The sequence below is a fragment of the Barbus barbus genome, assembly GCF_936440315.1.
Source record: "Barbus barbus genome assembly, chromosome: 4".
NCBI lineage: Eukaryota > Metazoa > Chordata > Actinopteri > Cypriniformes > Cyprinidae > Barbus > Barbus barbus.
In genome coordinates, this window is record NC_136732.1 from 8406698 (window position 1) to 8431220 (window position 24523).

The 24523-nt window shown below is 39.8% G+C and overlaps 1 protein-coding gene across 1 annotated transcript in view; it reads left to right on the forward strand.

The window, feature by feature from the left end:
* The window catches only part of LOC306867315 (BAH and coiled-coil domain-containing protein 1-like), an 86011-nt gene that overhangs the window by 20914 nt on the left and 40574 nt on the right, over nucleotides 1-24523 (forward strand). The window contains exon 3 of the mRNA XM_079412916.1: nucleotides 19323-19505. Coding sequence (XP_079269042.1) covers nucleotides 19323-19505 — 183 coding nt within the window. The remainder of the gene's footprint in view (nucleotides 1-19322; nucleotides 19506-24523) is intronic.

The following is a 24523-nucleotide window of genomic DNA, read 5'->3' on the forward strand; positions in this document are numbered from 1 at the left end:
AAGACAACATAACAAAATGAAGGTAAAATTTTAGTTTAGGGACCAATTCTCATTATTAACTAGTTGCTTATTAACATGTATATTTCTAGCATATTGGCTGTTTATTAGTACTTATAAAGCACATATTCTGCACGACCATAGTTTGATGATACACGGGACAACTTTTTGACAATGTTGCCGGGCAACTTTGGTTAATGTTGTCATCAACAGGCAACCAGGCAAGACACAGGGACGGATCTAAAATATCCAGATAGAAATTTGTTACCCATTCTCTGTGGGAAAGGGCCCAAAAAAACATTCCTCAAAAAAAGTTGCCCAGCAAAATTGCTCTAAAAGTTGCCCCATGTATCATCAGCCATATATTCTAGATCCCTTAATTCAACCCCACACCTAAACTTAACAGCTACCTTACTAACTATTAATAAGCAGAGCAAATTAGTTAATTGTTAATTGAGTTAATTGAGGCAAAAGTCATAACTAATAGTGATAAATTTGTCTCCAAACTAAAGTGTGACCTAAGTAGTAAATACTGCTGGTGTTCTGCTACATACAGTCCCATTGTCTGAGCTACTAGCTGCTTAGGCCTTTTGTCTTACAGACTTAGGCTGTGGTCCCCCGACAGGTTTGGTGTAAATGCGTATATGCATATATGTTTCAGCAGATACTGACAGTCACATTGACAGGTGGGATGTGTTTGGAAAGAGAGAGCTTACTGGCATGCAAGTGTGTCCATATATACACACACACACACACACACATAGATCTCAGGCAGTGTTCTTCAGCGAGACACACTTATACTGCCACTGAACAGATGGCCTCCTAATGAACACTCTTATGAAGTCCTTCAATTCTTTATCATCAGTTTACCACATGGCCGCAGTTACTTTCATTTATATTCCGCATTTTAGTTTAATCGTGTCTCTATAGTTGGAACTGGATACTGCATTCAATTTCATAAAAAATCTGACCTGGGATGGATTGCACCCTGAGCTGTACTTGTGTTTAGAGATGTAGATGTAAATGTTTAGATGTTTATTATTGTCTTATTGCTGGAATAACCATGCACTAATGACCATTTTGGAAAATCCATTAAAAGCCCTTCATCTCATTATTTTTCTTTTATTAAGAGCTTGATTGATGCAAACCAAACGATAAGATAAAAATGACTAATAAATCTAGCATCACTGCAAAAACAGATTCACATTATATAACACAAAAATGTAAAACATTAATAACATTATTAAATGGATAGTTTAAACTGAATGCAAATAACTATTATAATCTCAAACCTGTGCAACAGTGGAATAATGTATTAAAATACTACGCTCTTTATTACAAAGTTTCCATATAAGGGCATTTTCACATTGATGACATTGAATCACCATTTTGGGTTCTCCAGAGAACTTTTCAGTTGAACAGTTCTAAAAAAGAGCCCTTTTTTAAAGTAAAAATCATTTTAATAATCTAAACAACTATTATCCACTATAAAGAACCTTTTGTGCAAACGGAAAGATTCCATGGATGTTAAAGGTTCTTCATGGAACCTTCGATGCCAGTTAAACCCCGCAAATTTACATTTTCAATGCATAAAAATTGATGAACGAGATCACCAAATGGTAAGCGAAGGAGCAACTAACTAAAACTCCCTCTCTGGGACTGTGAGCCATCCTGATCGTTGAGCCCTGGGAATTTTATCACCCTCAATATAAACAGTATACCAACACCATTGCACGATATATGCTGTCATCATGCCACCCCAAAAACTAGCTCCTGTTAGCTTGCAATGCCAAGGTCACGGGTTTGATTTCCCAGGGAATCACACATACTGATGTATCCACTCGAAAACACTGTATCGTGCTTTGGATAAAAATATCTGGCACGTTAATAAATGCAAATGTAATGCATGAAGGTGAGTTGCATGTGTTTGCAGTATGTGACATCTGTGCCTCTCACCTGAACATGTAACGGTTGTTTTATGTGACAGCGTGTGTGTGTTTCAAGACGTGCTGCTCTGAAACACTGCTATAACTGTGAGTGATTTTATGAGCGTGCCAGAACACCCCGCCAACTCACGGTTTCCCGGCGGGCCGGGCGGCCGTTCCAGCACGCTCCATCTGGGGAGAGTGTGCGTCATGTTCTGTGTAAATCAGTGTGCCTTTACAGTATGTGGCACGTTTGTGTGTGTGTATGTGATAGTCAAACAGCATTTTGTGATCTTGCAATCCACAATCCCCAGTCAGGGCTGCAAAAGCGCTATACAAATGATATTGACTTGATTTGACTTCAAATAATGTTATTAACATAATATGCCCATTAATTAATCAAATTAATATTTGCAGTGAAAGCTCCCATTTAAAGATTATTCAAAGACTTTCTTCTAGCAGCTAGCAATATCATGTTTTTTAAAAATAATTGATCATAAATGTGTGCTCACATTTGTGGAATTTTCGTAAAATTGTCAATGGTGTATCTAAACTTATGAGAAGATTTTTCAATCCTGATCGTGCAGATTCCTATTGAAATTACTGGACAAATTTTGGCAAGCATATAATGCATATATAATTTGTCAGCATATAAATGTGACCGCACCCTCAGTCTATCATTTATCTTCAGTCCACAGTATTCCATACAGCCTGCTTTGCAGCTGACTCACAAAACAAGTCCTTACATTTTTTATAATTGCTGTATTAAATTGCTCGTCTAAGTACACATTTGTATTAGAAATAGTGTTAGCATTATTAGCTCACACTTAATAATTGATGGCCCTAAAACAATCAGTTGCCTTCTACATGTTTAATTTTAGGATCCAGTGGCTGCCTATTCATTTTTAGACTAAAACCCTGCTGACTGATGGATTTAAAAGAATAATCTTTTTTTTTTTTTTTGGCTTATAATGCAGCACTGTCATCATTCACAGTATTGTGGCGATTTTATGAAAGTGGTTAAGGGCTTTGTGGAAATCCTCTGTGTGTATGTGGCTGTGCTTTCTCATCTGTAAATGATATACACCAGCTTTATAAAGACGCTGTACAGTTTAAAGGTGGCGTCTCACTTGGTGACTCAGAATAACTTGATTTTGGAGTGTATTACCAAATCTACCAACTGCTTTTGCTGAAATCTCGCGCTCTTCTGTCATGAGATCTGACACACTCACTGATTAAGAATGAAAAATGGGGGTGACAGACTAAACACCTGCCTCTGGCATTTCTCTCCCATATATTGTCACAGACTGCAGAAAAAGAACTGCTGTATTAAGCTAAAATTAACAACTGAAATAAACTGAATCGGTATTGTCCTAGAAAGTACATGTTCATGTACAGCTTCATTCTCTCCTTTTTATTTGTTCACTGCTCTTTTGGTAAGATTTTAGATAGAAGACTTCCAAACTATACAAAATTTCATTAAAACTGTATTTTATTAAGAAAATTTAAGTTAAATCCTTACACCAGTAGATATAATCCCCGTCAAGGTTCTGTGCTAACAATTTTAGTTCTTGGGATGCTAGTATGTGATTATGAATATTAAACCTAAAATTCCCCATTATATAACAATCTGTAAGTTCTTATTCTCTCTCTCTCTCTCTCTCTCTCTCTCACACACACACACACACACACACATACACACGCACTGGGTTTCCATGTTCTATGTAGACATTCATTAGGCCGAATAGTTTTAATACTGTATAAACTGTATTTTTTACCCCCTTACCCTAACCCTGCCCCTACCTCTCATACAAAACTTTCTGTTATTTTAGATATATTAAAAAAAAAACTTAATTCTGTATGATTTATAAGCTGTTCTTCTCATGGGAACCAAAAAAAAATAATGTCCCTACAAGGACAACATTTACTCGACATTTGGTCACCACAATGTAGGGAATATCTGAACCACACACACACACACTTAAACACAAATGTATTTCAGCGGGACTGTATCTCTGTTTTGATCAGTCATCAACACCCAGAGCCAGAACTATGTGTTATATAAATTATACATAACCAGTAGCTCTTGGTTAAGTTTTGGCCTGTGTGATTTAGTGGAGGTGTTCATTTGGAGTTCTTTAGTCACATTTGCTGCTTTTTTTCACATCAGCACATCTTAGAAGGTCTAGTGCTGCTCAGTAGCCTAATGGCGCTTTTCCACTGCGTGGTATGACTCGGCTCGGCACGGTTCAGAACGGCACGGCACGGCACGGCTCAGATCGGCTCGGTTTGCGTTTCTACTGCAGTTTAGTACTGCTTTAGAGTAGGCGGGATTATTCACGTGCCGTTATAGTCGCGCCGCCTCTACTGCCGTGACTCCTGAAAAACGTTTTCATTCCGCGTCGCTCCATCAAACTCTCGCTGGATCCGCTCCTCGGCTATCAACGAAAAGGACAGTCTGTACTTCCTCAACAGACAACGAAACAGCCATTTTTTGGTTGTTAAAAGAAAGGTGCACTCATTCAAAACAGTTGCGGTCGATCCTTCGCTGACTGTGCTGATTTAAATCTAGCGGGTCTGTTCTGTGTCTCGTGCCGCAAGTTCAGTGACGCAGGCAGAGATGATTTCCTCTGGCCAATCAGTGATCAGCAGAGTTTACACGTCATGTTTTGGTAATGGCACCAAGCAAGGTGGTACTAAAAAATGTACCAGGTACTGTACCCAGTGGAAACCCCCCCAAAAGTGAGCCATACCACGCAGTGGAAAAGCACCATTATATTACCCTGAACACTCATCCTGCTGCTTCGCAGACACTTCTGACTTAACATGAAAGGCTGCTGAAACATGTTGTTCTGCTTTGCTGCGTGAGAAAGCTTGTAGAAATGCTACATCCCCCTCACCAGTCATTCTGCTCTCCATTTGATATTCCCAAGATCCCCACCAGTACTCTTGCCTTCCTTCCAACCCCTCTGTCAACACTCAGCCAGGCCAGCTGACATGTTTTATGGGAATAAAACTTCCATGTAAAAGAGGCTCAGCAAATACATGCTAAGCCACACCTTCAAAGCTCTGCATTCACTGTAATTCCTGTGAAGGGAAACTGAGCTTCATTTAAGATAAATGGTGCCAGCTCTGAAATTACAAATGGCATGAAATTTGAAAGCATAACGTCAGTTAATAAAGCATTAAACAATGGCACAAAGTTTTGAACTAAAATAATATTGCAACCCTAGCCTTTGAATGAATGAAAGTGCATATTTTTCAAGTAAAGAAAACTTAGAGAGTGTGCACTGCTTCTGGTGCTTGGATTTGGACTATAATAATGAGGTCCAAGTTTAAGAATAGGCTACGCAGAATCCTCCCGGTGCTCCCGATTTGCCAATCTGGGCCTGAGTTACCCCAACACTGGCCGTGAGTGTGCATGCAATGTTGTTCATGTGACGGTAAAAGCGGCACTCTAACCCATATGTTTAAAGGTGTGTTGAAGCCCTGACACAATGACTTGGTAACTAAATGAATTGATTTCTGCCTACGGACTGTGACATTGGGTTTCCTGTGACCCTGTGTAGAATAAGTTGTTTGGAAAATGGATAAATGGATGAACCATTCTGCTGAAATGAATAAGACTCACGAGGGAACAAACTTTCAAGAATACTGCATTTGATTGTTGACTTAGCTTAGTTGTAAGTTTACCCAACACAATGTGATGCTACATCACTGCTTGTTGGGGGAAAGTGTGTTTGTGAGTTGTCTTTTAAATCTTGATGCTTTGATTGCAGTAGCAACCTCTGTCCTCAAGCAAACAGTCCAGATGTACAGCATCTGTGTTTTGCTTTCTCGCTGTCTCAAAGGACATTGGCTTGAAATCTGTTCATTCTCAAAAAGAAACTTTGTACAAACATACATTAAAAATAGCTGAAAAGATCACAAAAAGCACACAGGGTGAGATCATGCTAGGACTGTAGAGAAATCTGGCAACTTGTGAAGACAAGAAAGTACTTAAGTAAGTCAAAAACCAATTATTCAATTCAGAATTGAGTTTTAAATTACTTCAAATTACGCAATTTTAGCTGTACCGCACACTTCTAGTGTACCCCTCCAGAGCAAAACATCTCAACAATGGGCCTGTTTTGTACCAGATTCTGTCCTTTTTATTTCACACAGGCCTGACCAAAAGCACTAGAGCAGTTTTTACAAGCAGCACTGTTTCTCTTCATCCACTCCTCTTCCAGCTGCCATGACCTTCTATCTCTTCTAAAAATTGCAGGAAACACTCCTAAATTTGCTCATCATCCACTGAAGGCCCCATTTGTGCAGATGTTTAACAGACTCTAGAATGGCATTCCACGAATGACCAGCATCTGTCCATAAGCAGCATAACTAAAGTTTAATGCAGGTTCTGGCATATGCAGCTCATATTTAGTGAGCTTAGTTACGAGACAGTAGATAGTAGAGAAAAGATAAAGGCGGGTGCGCTAAGTCATATATGTTCATGACGGAATACAACCTAGTGAAATCTAAAATGGAATTCTAACATGGAATTCTAACATCTAAAATTTTCCAAAATGGTTCAGATGTGGAAATTTATAATAAAAAAAACTAAATATGATTGTTTCTGGTGCAAGAAGTCAAGGGCTCAGTGTTTGCCTTGTTAGCAATCACAGTTAGCCCCTGCTTGTAGATGTCATAAATACACAATCATGCACCCAAAAAGCCATTTATTCATTGACAGTCATCTCAGAAATGTATTCTTATGAAATAATTCCTTATTTCATTACATTGAAGTAGATGCTTCACCTGTGACATTAGCAAACCCATTAGCAAAGATGGCAACATGCAAGTGACATACTTTCATGGGTCCTGCACCATCCATTGAGATGAATGGGAATGCTAACGGATTGCTCTCTAGGTACTATAGACCTTCCAAGAAACCTTGACTTTAAGTGAAGTGTAGGAGGACAAACTAAAGCAGGACGTTACAGTTCTTTGTCATACTGGGACTCTGATTTATGTGGATACAACAACACAGCGTACCAAGCCTCTCTCAAACTGATGAACGAGCCAGCAGAGCCAAAGACAACGAGAGAGAGGCATTTGTAAAGGAACAAGACTTTAAAAGTTGAAGGGTGATAAGAAAGAGGAGGAGAAGGGAGGTGAAAGGGGAGGACAGGAATGGGAGATATAGACATAACAAAGGAACGGTGTAGAGGAAAGGAAAACTGAGCAATGGGGTTGTGGAAGAAAAGGACACATGGAAGAAGTGAAAAGAGGAAACATAAAGACATTGAAGAGTAAATCAACCTTGAAGATGGAAGAGCTCACAAGAGTAGTGTAGAGTAGATTTATATAGCGCTGCTCCATGTATCATACATTATCCATACAACAGCCTCTCTGGAGATCCTTACTAAAAACTAAAGTGACTGGAGCTGTGTTTATGTGACTGTTTGTACGCTCAGGTTAATCTCATGAAAGCCAGTCAAGAACTTGCCTTGGTCTCATGTCGCCCCCAATATCAAAAGGAAAATAAAATATATAGGAAAGCTTATTTTGCTTAAAAAAATGAAGCCAGAAAGTTTTGAGATGTGAATTTTTGTGCAGTCTTAGGATAGTTCACCCAAAAATTAAATTTCTGTCATCATTTACACTCGGCCCAAACTTGTATGAATTTCTATATTCTGCTGAACAAAAAGGAAGGTATTTTGAAGAATGTTGGTAACCACAATAGCTGCTGGTATCCACTGACGTTTTTTCCATACTGTGGAAATTAATGGCTTACCGGGTGAGTCAATGATGACAGAATTTTCCTTTTTGGGTGAACTGTCCCTTTAAGACTTGTTTCAGAGATATATTGAACCATGTTGTCAAAATTTAGTGACATTTGTGCTTCAACAATTTTAAAATTGGGTTAGTTCAGTGCCCCACCACTGAACAATTTGGATCTATTCAGGTCTATATTAATGGAGTGTGATTTTGGACCAATGAGATCCATTGGTCTCAGCAGAAGTAGAAACCAGGTAATGACCAAAACCATGCTACTTATTGAGACTAGTTAGAAGATTTAATCCAGACATTAATTGTAATGGAAGAGATTTATTGAGTGGTTAGAACACAGAGTTGCGGTAACAATAATTAGAATTTTTTGGCGATACACTAATGAGTATTTGATGAGAAAATGTGTTTAATTGGCATGAAAATAATCTCATAATGTAAACACGTCTTAAAAATTTTAATGATCTTCATTTGATTTTAGCATTGATTTTAATTTCTTTCTTTGTTTTGGGGAAAAACATGACCCAGACATGATTTGTGAGATACTGAGTTACATATGCACAGCATTGAAAATCGTCTGGTTGTCTATGGTTACATGTTTTCTTGAGCTTATTGGTTGCACAGCTGAAAAAGACCACCCAGTTTCTGACTGCAGGGGGACCTTTGATGTGGCGAGGGTAAATGTGTGGGCCATGGGTTTGAAGCCCTCTTAAAACACACTCGCACACTTTTAACAGCCTCCAGAGTGGCGTCAGTGTATGTAGTCAAAGGCTTGAGTTACACACACAACTCACTTTTCTTGCACACATTCAGATCATGTGGTCAATTAATTGGAAGAGAAATAAGTATGCAATTGGGACATTACACTAATAGTCTATTTCATTCAATTAAACTCAGTTTAGTTAAAAACAGCAACGGTATTTCCATGGTGCTCCCACACAATTGCTGTACCTCGACTCTAGAGACTCTGGCCCTCCAAACATGACATTCATTCTCACCCCCGCATGCAATGAGGAACCAATGGATTGAGCAACAGCAGCCGAAACAAACCAGATCCGTTCAAATTCCCCGTACTTTTTCCCATACTTGTCATGTGAAGTCCCGTTTGGGTGGAATAAGTGTCTGGATATGGGAGCTCTTTCAGTACTCAATGCAATGACTCATCTCAGTTCAAACAGATGGCAGCTCTTAACAATGGATCAGAGACACATAGATCTCTGTGTTCTTGGAGCCCCAACTGAGAACCCACACCACCTACACTGCTCTACTGCCGTGCTTCCAGCTTCAATCATGCCTGTGAGAAACACACCTGACAGCAGTTTACACTGTTCATCCCTGTCCACCAGAGCTGTGGTTGCTCAGGGTGAGCATTAAGGTCTTTAACAAAGGATTATGGTACTTGGCATTTCTTTTACTTAACATTCTTATCCTCACACCATCAAAACCTTGCTCTGGGAGAGTTTTAATCTTGTTTTGAACAATTCCATGAAGTCTCTAATATCTCTCCTAACTGTGACTTGTCATTTGATTTGGTTGTATGTATTAAAGCAAGGGTATTCCATTGAATTTCCATGAAGTAGAGTCTATAAGATCAATTTACACCTGGATTAAAATATCTGTTTTTGCAATACAATCAACCAAATCACCCGATACCACAGTAAAGGACTGTGTATATACCTGTCAATAAACTTTATATCAGCTTTACAGTATTTAGACGAGGTAATAGTTTGTCAAAATAGTGTCATTCTCCTCTGGCCAGACAAAATCAGCAGTTTAAATCTAGGCTAAAGCAGAATCAGATTGTGCAAAGGACTCATCTGGTTCCTGTGGTCTTGTCCTGATGGCCGTCTAGGAGACAGGGTCTTCACTGAGGATCAGTCTCTGGGGCTCATCTAGTTGCCCTGGTCTCTGCTGACGTTCAGGGCTGCGTAGGTCATCTCTAAGTGCTGATCCACCATCTGATCTGGATACGGACTGGATCCGGGTGGCTGCAATGACCATCTGATCTGGATACAGTCTGGATCTGGGTGGCTACGGTGACCTCGGAATAAGAAAGTAAAGTGTGTAAGGCTCATCGCTATCCGTTGTCAATAGTGTTCGTTCCTAGTGCGTCTCCTCAATCTGGTAACCTGCATGAATGTCGAGTCTGAGGAGGAGGGGACGGGAGAAACAACACTCTCGATATTTCGAATTTGGACTGCAGTACCCATTTCAACCACATGCTGTAAATATTTCATACTGCACGTTAAACATTGTGTGTGGTTTAACAACAACATAACCATCTAACTGAAAATGCTGTACAAGACTTCACACAGCACACAATTGGCGTTTTTCCACTGCATGGTACAGCACGGTATGTTTCAGTACAGCTCACTTTTGGGGGGTTTTCCACTGGGTACAGTACCTGGTACCTAGTACTTTTTTTAGCACCACCTTGGCCGAGGTTCCAAGCAAGCCGTACCGTTACCAAAACATGACGTGTAAACTCTGCTGATCACTGATTGGCGGAGAAAATTGTCACTGCCTGTGTCATTGAACTCGTGGCACGAGACCCAACAGACTCGCTAGATTTAAATTAGCACAGCTAGCGAAGGATTGAACGCAACTGTTTTGAATGAGCGCACCTTTTTTAAACAACCAAAAAATGGCTGTTTCGTTGTCTGTTGAGGAAGTACAGACGATCCTATCGTTAATAGCCGAGGAGCGGATCCAGCGAGAGCTTAATGGAGTGACGCGGAATTAAAAAGTTTTTCAGGAGTCACGGCAGTAGTTGCGGTGCAACTATAATGACACATGAATAATCTAAAAGCGGTACTAAACTGCAGTGGAAACACAAACCGAGCCGAACTGAGCCTTTCTGAACCGTGCCGAGCCGAGTCGTACCACGCAGTGGAAAAGCGCCATATGACTCATGTGAAGAACATCTGAGGTTCAGAAAATATAACTGATCAACTAAAAAAAAAAACAATTACTAACTAAATAGTATGCAGTTCTTTATCCAGTAATACTTCCAAAATGTACCAAAATCTCAAGACTACAGTGGCCCAGTAGTGCACAAAATAACGAAAACTCAATGAAATCGCCACAACACAACGCATAGGACTAATTTCATTGTGTTGTGATAATTTTTCTGTGTTGCAGCTTGTTTCTGTTGTGTTGTGCTTATTGCGTTGTGTTACGGCTTGTTTCCGTTGTGTTGTGGAGATTTTGTTGTGTTGTGCACTACTGGGCCAACATACATGACTCTTTAAATAGTGCAGCAAAACCAACTATGCAAGTATCAATTTTAATTTGTTTAACAATAAAGAAATAAATTATAAGCAGTAATTGTTTTTTTTTTTTCGATCTTTTTATCAGTATTTTTGTTTTATATTAATGAATTATACAGTATTACACTGTATATACAATGCACAAATTCAAGATTTTGAGATGTGCCAAATATTTTCTCCCACCTATTTACATTCTCTTATGACAAACTGTGTCTCAATATACTGCAGATAGAAGGACTGTAGTGTTGTATATGTATTTATTTATTAAATTCATACTGGAGTACCTGTACTTCTAACATTTTTAATGCGTATCAGTGTCTAATATGTTGTCATCTGAGTCCAGTAGTGAGAAAGAGTGTGTCTCATTAGTCAAAGAGCCTGAAATAAGCTTTCTGGGTCTGAGCAGCTCTCTGAAATTATTTTCCATATCAGCACCACTGCACAGGCCCTGTGGGGGAAGAAATCGGATTTTCGCTCCGTTGTGCCAATGGGAAGCATCTTGGGAAAGGGGAGCAGATTGGATTGTAGGGAGATGGGCTGACGAAGCTGTGGGCGGCTCTTTATATGTGTGTGAGCGTTTGAGAACGTGGTGGATGAGGCAGAACACAATCAACATTTTGTGGCACTGAAAAAGACTCGGAATTCTGAAATCAGGTCTAGGTGAAAAATGTTGAGAGCTGAGAGGCTCAAAGAAAAACTATTTTTATATCTCCCTATTAGAATATTTTCCGAGCCAGTATATTTCATATGTTTAGTACAACGGTGTGAATAAGAGAAAAAAGACAAAGTAACATCAAGTCCAAATCAAGTTTTTGTCCTACCCAGTCGTGACATGACAAGCATAATTTTGGCAATAGCTTGATTTCTATCTTTTTAGCTCACAGTAAAACCTTGCTGGTCCATCTGCTGTTCATAGCAGCACATTAAACATCAGATATCATCTGACTGGCTGTGATTTTGTCACATCACACAGCATTTTCAGTGAGGACAGAAAAATTTGATGCTGGAATTTTCAAGTTAAACTCTAATGGATGTTAATAATTGTAATTTGAACTGTTTGAAGAATCAGTTATTAGAATCCTAGACAGCTCCATTGATGATAATAGGATCATTCTAGATTTGTTGCGCTATGTTTCTCGCTCTCAGTGTAGACAGCATGCTATAGCTGGTGGAGAAGAATTTAATAAAGTGAGAGTGGGATGAAACAACAACATGAGGTGTTTGGAGAGAAAACAGTGTGTAGCGGGAGTCCACTCCTCTCTGCGCCAAATGGCAGGAATCTGGCGTGAATCACGGCTCCTGTGAGGTGATGTATGTAGTAAAGCTTTCGGGAGGCTGAGTGAACTGACATGGGTTTAGTTGGCTGATTCTATACATATTATGGCCAATGGCTGCTGTGTCTTAGCAATTAAGTAGAATTTAAAACATAGTTAATCTGAAAATTTTCTTCATATCTTCAAAGCATGTATGTCCTGTTCTTCCTTCCATACTAAACATTAGAGGAGTTATTTACACCCTTGCTCTTTTCCATTCAACATAGATTGCTAGTGAACATGTTATAAAGCCCCAAAAAGGATTAAAAGTAAAATAAAAGTAGTCCATACAACAGCATTTCCAAAGTCATACAATACAGTGTTTGAAGTGACTATTTTTCAACAGGGTGTTGAGAATAAACAGACCAGGCATCGTTCTTTAAAATTTTTGCTGGCTGTGTGTAAAAAAAAAAAAGAAAAAGTCTGATGAAACAAATGCACACAAACTCACAAGTAACCAGACTGAATCATTCTAACACATTACATTCTGAATCTAGCAAAGTGGTTACAGAGTTAATGTCACCTTACTGACAATAATTTTGTTTGCCTGCACTTAATTCATTAGGAGACATCATGTAAACCCTTTTCTTACGCTGTTTAAGGGTTTCAGAGAAAGCAGGAAAACACATCTGGGTTTCTGATGGATAGCGTGGCTATGTAACAGTGTAAATGCATAAACAAGCGCTCTGACAGGTTTTTGAAAAGTATGCATGTTTGTGGGATAATTAAAGTAACTGAAAATTGTGGAGAGAGCGGCTTACTGATGGCACCGCATGAATACTGGGGTTAAGAATACAACACTGTAACACAGCATGTAGCTAAATCTAGCAGTAAGTGGTTTTCTGGTGCAAATGTAAATGCGGTCACTGTGTAGTTAATTAACAAAATAGTTGCTTATAATAAATGCCAAAAACGAGGACACAGTAGTATCATTTTGTTTATAATGTTCATTTGTTTAATTGCAAAATGAAGTTTTGAAATCTCTTTCAAGCTTACAGTCATTGAAACCTTCCATGCTCGCAATTTGGGTGAACCGTACCTGAGTGCACTTGGGTGTGCAAGTGAGAGAGAGAAAAAATCGACCAGGATTAACTTTCTCCTCTATTCTGCTGATGAATTTGCAAATTTGGAACAGCTTAGTCACTATGGTAACAAAACATGAATCAGCATCCTGCAACACCAATCTAAATTGAAAACCATTTCAATTTAGATGTTCACACTTTATATTATTATTGCAATAACAATATATTATTATTGTGCTGTTGTACTGAAAATCTTCTAAGCCTTGTGCTATGGCTGATATAAAACATTTCATTTTTGAGAATGATTCAGATTGAAATGCCACTGTAGATTGATCCAAATAGACTGACGTTACACACACAATCCCAGCACAGAAAACCTATGCTCTTCTTGAAAGCTATCATTGTTTGAGAGAGGTTAGACTTCCTGCCATGGCACTGCTCATTCCAGCCCTGTTATTTACCGTTCCCATAAAACGTGTCCTCTGCAGAGCTTGACATCCAGACAGCCATCCATTTGCCTGTTTGCCTGAGGTTCAAGCCCCTATCAATGAGCGATCCATGTGCAAATAGACCTTTAGAAATGAAGATTTTTTTTTTTAAGCTGAACCCCAGTGCACCCTAGGGTGAGGTTGACACAGCAGGTATTAACACACATGTTCCAGCAATGTCTTTATCAATACTGTTTTATTTTATATTTCATTTCTTTCACACTCGGTTCATATGAGGTTAGCTGGTGGCTATTTACTCTCCCTTCTACAAGCTCAAACCATCCCTGATCATTAAAGCTTAGTTCTCTTAAAAATGAAAGTTCATGATTTACTCACTCCCTTTGACAAACATGACTTTTTCCATTAAAAGCAACAGGAACATTTTGATTTACACAGCTGTTTTCCATACCATGAAAGCATGATAAAAATTTTAATGATTGTGCACTATATTTGTTTCATATTTGCAGACTATCCGAAATCCATACTTATTGGAAATCTTCCCGACCACTATAGCTCTGGAGTCTTATTTCTACTTCTGCATATTAAAACTTAATGCATGATAACCAATTGTGTTGAGCATGACTGAAGTCAAACTTGCCAGGACGTGTCCTTATATGCACCATGTTTCAATCTGCTTGTATATTATGTTATTAAGTAGATGTACTTGCTAATTGAAGAGTTTTCAACCCACATTGAGACTTGTGTTGACTCACTGAGGTTTAGTTTGATTTATCCCCATCTTGTTGGCTCAATGAAAGTATAAACAATCAGGGTTCAAATGTCTCATTAGTTTTGGTTGAAGCTATGTGTCAGTTCAGTTTACATTAGACAAGTAATCTTGGTCAAGAAATACTTGTCACACCACCCTCTTTGATTTTGAGTTTTGTGGCTAACCACCAAGCCACTGTGCAAACACTGGCTGCCACCTCACACACACACAGCTTTGAATTCACCACTTCCTCTGCCCTTATCGTTTTGTCACTTTTTTCACTTTATCCTACTCTTCTCTAAGTAAACACCCTTCTCTCCATTCTTCAACAGCCACGGACGGACCGCATCCATACTCAGCTGACAAGAACGCACTGAGTGTGGAGTTTCGGAAGCATGTGCAACCAATCCCTCCTCTTTCTTTTTTTTCACGTGCTTTCCTCTTCTTCCCACATGAGTCCTGGAATCACTCCAGCTTGACTCACTTTGGTACTGGTCAGACAGGGACCGCTGTCTGACCGGCCCCCTCCAATTTACATGCTCTCCCACTCACCAACTCACACACAGATTGGCCCCTGAGGGTCCCTCCACTTCCCGCTCTACACGTTGTGAAACAAGAGCGCCATCCCAGTTGTCTACAAACCAATAGGAATGTTTGGCTACCAATTCTTTTAATGTTTTCAAGATGGCTTTGACTCTTATAAGGAAATCCCCCAAGTTTAGTAGCCATTTGAAATTCCTGCTCCTTTTTTACAGCAAGGAAGTGTTTTCTGAGTCACCAGTCGTGCGCCCCAGTCTGTCCGAGGCTAGGCAGTTTGGAGGAGCGCTCGTGGTGTTAGTTGTCGGTACACAAGGATTGTACGAGGTGCCGAGGCTCTTATGAGAGTCTGAGGCTCTGCTTTCTTGAACTCCACATCTAACATCTGTTTTCTATAAACGATAAAGAACAGAGGACTCAAGTGACCCTTACGGGATGTTTTTACTGGGTAAGTCAAAGTCAGACTGTTTCCCCTCTGCTAAAATACTTTTTTGCTTCTATTCCGACCACTGTAGCCTGTCGTGTGCGGTTTGCATGGAACGCAGTGGTTACTGAACCAGGGCAGTTGTTTCTTTAGGACCCTTACTTCTTCATTAGGCACTTTCATTTACTATAGGAGGGCTGATTAGACTATTTATGCATAATTTAGTCTTCACTTGTTAGATATTCCATTATTTGGAATTCTAATGTTGTTGCACTGTGGGGAACACAGCTGATTTGTTTGATGTCAGTCAGTCTGAATTGCTCTAAACTTTTCCGGCAGGATCTGCAACCTGCATGTTCATGAGTTAACCACTTCTAGATTCTACATAGGGATAAGCAGTAATTCAAGTTTGAAAAGTGTGTGTGTCTCTGCTTTCAACAGTGATGTGGTATGAGTCCATGGTTAATATGAGCAATCCAAACAGTGAGTCCAAACTGACGATGTCATGTCTAAGTGTTACTTACCGCCTTTGACACAGGCCTACGATCAGTTATTGCCCTCTAAGGCTTCACTCCACCAATAGAAGACAAACTGCTCAACTTTTATCAGATCAGTGTAAAAGAGCAAGTTACCAACACCCCAGACCGGCTCAGCCCACAGAGCGTCTGGTTTGGATGAGGCCATGCTGTTCTCACTCATCTTTCCTGTTCTTGCCATCCCCATGACAACAACACCATCAGACGCCTCCCTCTGAGCTGACTAGGAGCTGAATGAATCTTCCTGCCTCCGTTGACGGGTGGCAGAGCCACGGCATCCACTGTGGCAGCACATGAGATCCAGTGTGTACACATAGGATGTGCCAGGACCCCGCTGGTTATTACAAGCCTGTGGGTGTATGTGTGGTTCCTGGGGCTTCAAGGATTCGCTTATTCCTGTGTCGGCAGTCCATCCATGCTTGTCAGATATAATGGGATTTTTTATATAAAATGATATAATAGGATTAATCTTTGCTGTCATGGATCGGCACCGATTATGATACACATGACCTGGATGTTTCTTAAGCTTTCAAAGTAGCACCAGACTGGCATGACCTAAGATGTAAACAGCGTCGGGTCAGAAAAAAAGGTACATTACGAGTGTTGGCTTAGCTGAGCAGAGCCTCATCTTGCTTTTAATAAACTTCTAAATAAACCCCTGGTCTGTGTTCCACACCAGAGCTCGCTTTCACTGGCATCCACCCCTGGTTGTGTGTTTACACCTCTACCCATCAGCTCAGTAGCTTTTTCTTGAATAGGAAATCAGCATTTCATTCCAAATTAGCATTTTGAATGTGTGGCTGAGGCAGTGACCCTGACTTGGTGTTTGTTCTGGCTACAGTTTGTCCAGACCAATTAATCAAACAACAGGTGGGGTTATGCTGATTTAGGATTATGTAGTTTATATGAATGGGTGGGGCATGGGGTGTGGAAAAGTCTCTGTCCTGCCTTTCATCTGCCCAGTGTCTTGGTACGGCCAACATTTGTCTAGTTGGATACTGTGAAGGGCAGGACAGAGAGTGGGTGGCTGTCTAAAGTTTGTAATTATAATACTCCTCCTGTTAGTTCCTAAGAAGTCCACTTCCATTTCTCTCCACCTCCAGTTTCCTGGATGCTTATCTGTCATGGGATAAACTGCAAAGTGTACATTTAGTGTTTTTGTCCTTTGTTCTTCTGTGATCACACTTGATTGCCTTTGACATTGGAGTGGCCTTGTTTTGCTCTGTTGCGTGGAGTGAGACGTCTGTGTTCTGTTAACATCAGACTTGCACTGTTCATGTGTTTTGTTTGGAGCCTCGCCTGTTCGGTTTTGTGTGTTTGGCTGTATATGATTGAAATATTAGCTCATAAGCTTGGTGTATTGACCATTTTTAGTAAGGCTGCAGATATTTGTACAGTTCACTGTGGTGGCCACTGTTTCTGTTGTGTATTGTACACTATCATGGAATGAAGGTAAAAATGAAACGATTGCAATACTTTTCACAATTTGCTAAAGTCTGGTCCACAAAGATTAGATTGCCATTCACATCCATTCACCGTGTTTTCCTGCCTTTGGCCTGAGATGTTGGGATTGGCACAAGCATCCCCATGTGGCATATGTATCCAATACCACAACTTCAGAAGATAAAAGTCATGAGATCTACAAGTGGAAAACTGGGAGTACAATTAAAACCATGCTTAATCAATGTGTCTTTCTCTCTCTCTGTCTGTAGTGAATAATAGTCCATCAAGCAGTTACAGGGGTGTTGCTCTGACTGGTCAATTACTCATCTTTTTCTAGCTTGTAAATGCAAGGGTTGATGTAATTCTAGCAGCTATTATGAATAGAGGCAAACAGGGTCTAGTGAGAGCTCAGAAAGGACTCACTACATTTTGTAGTCACCATAAAATGTCCTTTCGTAATTATGATTCAGTCTAAGGCGAAGACTACAGGATTTACGATGCCAGACTTAAGATGTAGAGTCAAAGGTTAAAATGTTGATTTACTAAGGCTGTAAATTCTGTATAAAGTGTTAGCTTGTTTAGGTCAGGCTTGTGAGGATCTCATCATGCTAATATTCTCTCCAAATCAGTGGCTGAGAATGTGTTGTTGCACTTTCTTTGGACCCGCAGAGAAAAACATGGAGATGTTCTGGAGGGTGTCAAACTGATGCTGTAACTCTGAGGTCAAAATACAGCTGATTGTTTTTTTGGATTCTTCATATGCAGAGCGTGTGAGAATGAGACTGGAGGGTGGTGGAAAATTCCAGCAGGACAGAAGAAGGTACCACAGTGGAGAAGGCTGCTGACTGAAATACAGAGAAAAAGAGAGTTGGGTTCAGGGTGAGAGTGAGGCCGTGAGAGTGAACGACAAAAAAAGAGAAGCGGGTAATGGAGAAAGGGGGAGGAAAAATTGGGAAGGGAATTCACAGGAGAGAGTGAAAGAAAGGAGAGAAAGATAGGGTGTGCATTCATCTGTGAGATGAGATATCTGTCCAGTGATGACATCAGTATCTCTGATGTCCCAGGGCTATTATATATGTGTGTGTGTGCTGAATGGGTGGTGTCCATTCTTGGTTGTGGAGAATGAATGGATTTGGCAGACATTACCAGCTAACCTCTGAACTGATCAAACATGCTTCGAGGGCACAAGCAAGTCAATTTGATATTTGTTGCTTAAAAAGTAACCCAATAGTCTCAGCTTAAAACACACACCATCTTATAGACCTTTTACTACATAGAAAGTGGCAAAAAATATACTAAAAACGATTGTTTGAGGCACTTTGTAATAAGAAAAGAAGATATCCTTGAGTACAACAGTATATTCTACATTCCTATTTATTTCAGATTTATGTGCCATTAAACATTAAGAAAAAAAGCAAAATGTTGGTTAATGAATATGTTGTTCTAATGCCCTTTCCTGTATAAGTTGGTGGCTCTTGCCCTGAATATTCAATAATGTGGACTAGACCAGCGTTTCCCAACCATGTTTCTGGAGGTACGCCAACAGTACATTTCAGATGTATCACTTATCTGACCCATCCATTTCAGGTCTTGGTAGTTTCTACTGAGCTGATGGATTGAATCAGGTGTGTTTGATTAGGAAGAGTTCATAAACATGCAGTATTGGTGTGCCTCCAGGAATAGGGTTGGGAAACACTGCATTAGACTTTATGCTGATAATCAAATTCCGAACAAGCTCCAATAGAAAGCCAAGAGTGAATAGACAATAGGAATTGCGTTAAGTCTTTGAATCCTTATGCTCAGATATGTCCACTGTCATGCTACAACACATTGTTCATGTGCCAGTCAGCACACCTAACCCACTCCACTTTCCTTCTCCTCTTTACACAGGCAGTGGACTGATGGGCAACTCTTCAGCCTCCTTCATGGGGACGTTCCTGGCCAGCAGTCTAGGCTCCCCTCCTTCACACCCACCACACCCCTCCAGACCACCGACCTCTCCCTCCTCTCCTCCTTATCGTGGGGGTCCTCACTCCAGCGCCTCTCAGATCTGGTTCCCCCACTCACATGAAGGTAAGATGGTTCCACCCACCTGCTCATCTGTCTGTCTGGATATGTGTCCATCTGTGTGTTTTTGACTCTGGACTTTCTCATCAAGAGGAAGCAGCTCTCTCTTTTTTTATGCACTGTGAAATGTGCCGCCCCAGTGGTTTTCGGCAGTGCAGAAAGGGGACAAATGTTCAGCCAAAGAATCTTGTGGTTTGTGATGTGCATCAACAAGAATTTATGTGCACAATGTGCAAACTCAGACACACACAAAACATTGGAGGAAGAACAAGCTAAATGGTCAACAGCATCGCAGCTGTCGTGTAAAAGCCAATGTGGCTTTTCTCACCATGCCTTATACTAGCTTGGTCTGAGCCACACCCGGCCCCCTGCCGCCAGCTCCCAGCCTGCCAAATCAAGAGCCGGCCTTCTCCAGCACTGGCTCCAGATCCCTACAGATGACAGACTAAAACAGCTCCGCAGAGAGAGCAATATAAAAAGAGACGGCAAGAGTAGAAAATGCCCAGGCATGCCCAATGCCACTCGGCACTTATTCACACATAAATCCCCTCCGGGCCACGTCCAAATGTGCCAAACAGTCATAAACCATTAGGAGTTCATCCGTGTGTTGTTTGTGTAATCCTCAAACTCAGGCTGTCTGAGCGCAGCACTATCCCCATGTTATCACTATACCCCAGTCTATTTTCGCTCTTTTCTCCACATACGCTCCCTTCTGGTATGGTGGAAGACAACCCTGTTCCATTTTAAGTTCACACTTGGAGGAGGTGTGTGGAGATGACTTACCTTATTGAGCCTATCAATCATCCATTTGGAAGATTTTTCTGGTCAAAGACCACCAATTAAAACAAGTCGAGTTCAGTTTTGAAACTTAAAGACCGGTTAAATGGTGCCATAAACCTCACAAACCAAGGCAAATACAGAAACTTGTTTTTTCTTGTTCGTCTTAATATAGAAGCCTGGTAAACTGTTGGCAGCCCGATAAAAGCCTGTGAACCCTGACTCCAGGAAATTACACAAAGCCAGCCAGTCAGAATGCAATTTTGTGAAACCTTTTCCCATTTTTATGTGCAATATACATCAGATGGTCCGTGGGTGTTACTTCTAAGGCTAGGACTAGTAGAGGACTAGCTCACCGATATTCAAGACATGACTACCCAGAAATTGCCCATATGTGCACCACGCAATGTGACAAAACGTGCACTATCTGCACAGAGAGACGAAAACCCAGAGATGTTGGTTTGTTCATTTGGCCAATGGCACATTGATCATGTTCCCAAAGAAGCTGGACAGTTTTAATAAGAATGATGATGATAATGGTTACGTTACTAAGTAATAAGGCTGATTATGAGTGGGATTATGATAGCAAGCTATTATCTGTATTGCAGTTTAATTGTGCAGAACGTGGTGTGAAAGTGATTGAATCCCGGCTTGCCATCAGCATCATTCAGCTCTCTCCTCTTTAAGATAATTGCAAATTGTCTTTTCTTCAGTTTGCATAAAAAAGCAAGTGATCAAAATGAGAAGCACAATTACCCAGCCTATTCTCTGCACCCTGTGGGACGGAGTCTCCCGCCAGCAGCAGCGTAAGTGTATCTGCAAGAGTACTTTGAAGATATCCTAAAATTCCTTATGCCTCAATGTCTGTGAACAGATTAATATGGCATTCAACATATCAATGAAACTTATTTCTGAATATATTGTGTAGCACTGTGTTATTGTCTTAAAAAAATTCATATATATTTGTATTTTTTTTATTATTATTTTTTTTTGTATAAATTTACTTGAAAAGCAAATTGAGTATAATTTTTTTTTCATAGGATATATCTTTAAGTCTATTCAAGCATATATCCTGAATGAAGGATTTTACCCATCTTGCAAACAAGCATAAACATAAATCTAATAAAATGTAAATATGAATAATGTCAATTTGCAGCTGCTCTTTAATCACAGTTTTATGAATTTCCTGACTACTGTAATGCCCAAGGACACATCAGATTCTAATACGAAAACTACAATTGTCTCAAAGACAAATCACCATACTGTAGTTGACAAAAACATTTTGCATTGACATGCATTACATTAGCTGTTATAAATACAAATAATTTAAGATTAAGCTGGTATTAGATCGGTATGAATAAACATTTAACTTCTGCAAAACGGCCCTGGGTTCCTATGGGACTTGACTCTCAAAGGAGTTGACTGCAACTGTATTAATCGACTGATGCATGACCACATAATGTCATAACAGTGCGTATGAAGTAGCGTACGTTCTGGTCACTCCAGCCCATAAACAACAACTACCTGTATATTCAATTTCTTAGAGAAGGGGGAAACTGAAATACAGAAAACACAAGGGTAGCCCAGCAGGCACATTGCCAGCTGGTCTGTGTCCAAATCACAGCTTTAACTGTGCCAAACATAGGCTGCCATCCTCTGCTTTCTTCTACCCCATTTTTTTTTAAACAAAACGATGCTGGTTCTTGGGCCAGAGCTGGTGCTTGGATGTTCAAAGATTGGCAATGGTAGTTTCTCCACTGACTTGAGAACCAAACATAACAATCCCAACCTGCAGTCTTATGAATTGTGACATATTTTAATATCTAAAGTAATTATGCTGTCACAAGCTGCTGCAAATAAAATGATTTTAACCATAGATCACAAACTGGAAGATCTGTCATGTGAACATGAGTTGTATTGCCAAATTACATTTCCAGTGTAGCTGTGCTGATTATAATTATAAAATTGTTGTTGCTGATGTTGCCTAATGTTTGGCCGTTCTTTGTTCAAAACCCTTTTGGGGCCTTTTTATTTATTTTTTGCCAAATAATCACTTTTTTCAGTTTTTTACCAGGTCCCTGTTAGTGGAGGAAGGGTTTCTGTCTCCTTATAGCCCTCATGCATCACTTGTTTCATCTCTCTCAATCCAATAATGTCTTTTCTCTGTCGGTAGAATGCAGACTGTCCTCTTCTCCCCCTCCTCCATCGCCAGGCTCCATCACTTCCTTTCAATTAGCAGTCCTGATGAGTACCATTTACCTCCTCCCATCCTCCTCTGTCTTTCCTCTCCACCCTGTGCCATTTTTGTACTGCTCTGTCGCTTCTTCTCAATTTGCAATCTCGACAGGCAGCTTTATCTGCCCCTCTCTGTCTCTCCTTAAACAATTTACTCTGGGCTATTTACAGATGTGTGCTTGTATGCACTGTCATGAGCAGACACCGGGAGAACGATTGGCTGTCCATGTGAACAGGAAGATTGAGAGATAGGATTAGCAGGAATGTGCAAATTGTGTACCATTAGCATTTGTAGAAGTTCCAGCGCTCTTCAAAGAATCTGCCCGCGTAATAACAGCTTTTTTGTCTGGAAATTAGCCTGTTCGATAAAGTGCTTTTCAACTGGTTTGAGCAAAAAATAGCTCTTATTTAATTCATGAGTTCATGAAATTTGAAATTTGCCACAACCCACAAGCTGGTAAAATTAAATTTGAATCGGAATGACAGAAAGAGGGATTTACGGAATTGTAACTAAAAGAAATTCAACAAAATCACAAGGTTCTGCACAGTCAAAATAACTAGGAAAGACAGTTCAGCACTATAAATGTACACCACAAGACCATTCAGCACTATAAATGTACACCACATTGTTTTCAGATAACTTATAATACATTCTGACATCAAAATTGGATTTTATTTTTTTATGATATAATACATTATTTTACCATGATTTAAAAAAGTAAGTTAATATATGAAATATATTTAAATATATCTGAAACTAATACAAAATAATTGTTTTATTATTTAAATAAATTATTTTTAATAATAATAAGTAATTAATGAGTAACAGCAGTTCCAAATTATTTATGCTACTTCAGATTCCAATTTGAATTCTGCATCCTGAATTCAAGCCAGCAGCCATGAGCTATCAGCACTGTATCTGTGAGCAAGGCATTGAATCTCAAGTTGCTCCAGGGGGACTGAACTGGTAAAAATTAAATAAATAAAAAATATTATGGTACCATTCTGTGGCAAAACCATATGAAATATTTGGAAAAAAACATAATCGGCATGTTTCCAAATGTTTTATGGCCCTGGTATGTACTGGTAGGTACAGTGAGCCTCTAGCTCTTCTTCTTCTTTTTTTTTTTTTTTTGCTGATTCGGAGAAAAGCCTCCAAAGTTTTTCCTGTAAATATTCTGCAATAAGATGCAGTAGAATCCTGCTCAGATAATAACAGTTCTACATGTGCTGAGTGAGCTGGTGTCAATCACTTACGGACAGCTGCTGTATCTGTGAGTGCAACAGTGTTAGCAGCATTAATGTCAGCACTAAGCAGTAAAACCTGCCTCATATAGCCTGCTGGCACAGCATCTTCCCTTGTCCTGGCCAGATTAAAGGCTGAATGTGCAGTGCAATGCCCAGCGGTGCCTGCTCACCTGCCCTGAGAGGGCTCTGCCTAGCACCGAGCAACCAGCCACTATCAGGCGTAACCAGACGTCACTGTGAAACGGGATTACGCTGCCAAGTGTCACGCATAGAAATACAAAGACACCAGAGAAACATCTGAAGACTGATTTGCATAACGCAAGCTTGTATCATACTTTTGCATAACCCACAGAAGTAATGTATTGTTCATAGGGAGCCTTATTTTTTACATTCTTAAATGAATTGGCATAAATTAATGAGCTTATTAATGCTGACAGGCAGTAAGAATAAAAATGAAGTATGCAATTATAACCTTCCTCTGTGCGTTTAAAAAAACAGAGCCGCTATATAACTGGACGGGGTTTTATATTCTGCAGTCTGAACTGCATTATAGGGATAGTTCATGCGGGGAAATAAATAAATAAATAAATTAGTCATGTCATCCCAAACCTGTCTAGTTTATTCCTTCTGTGTAAAACTAAAAATATATGAGATATTTTGGATCATTTGATATCCTGTTTTTGCCCATACAGTGATATTCGGTGTGTCCAAAACAGTCTTCTATTGTACGTCAAAAAAAAAAAAAAGGCAAAAATTAAAATTCT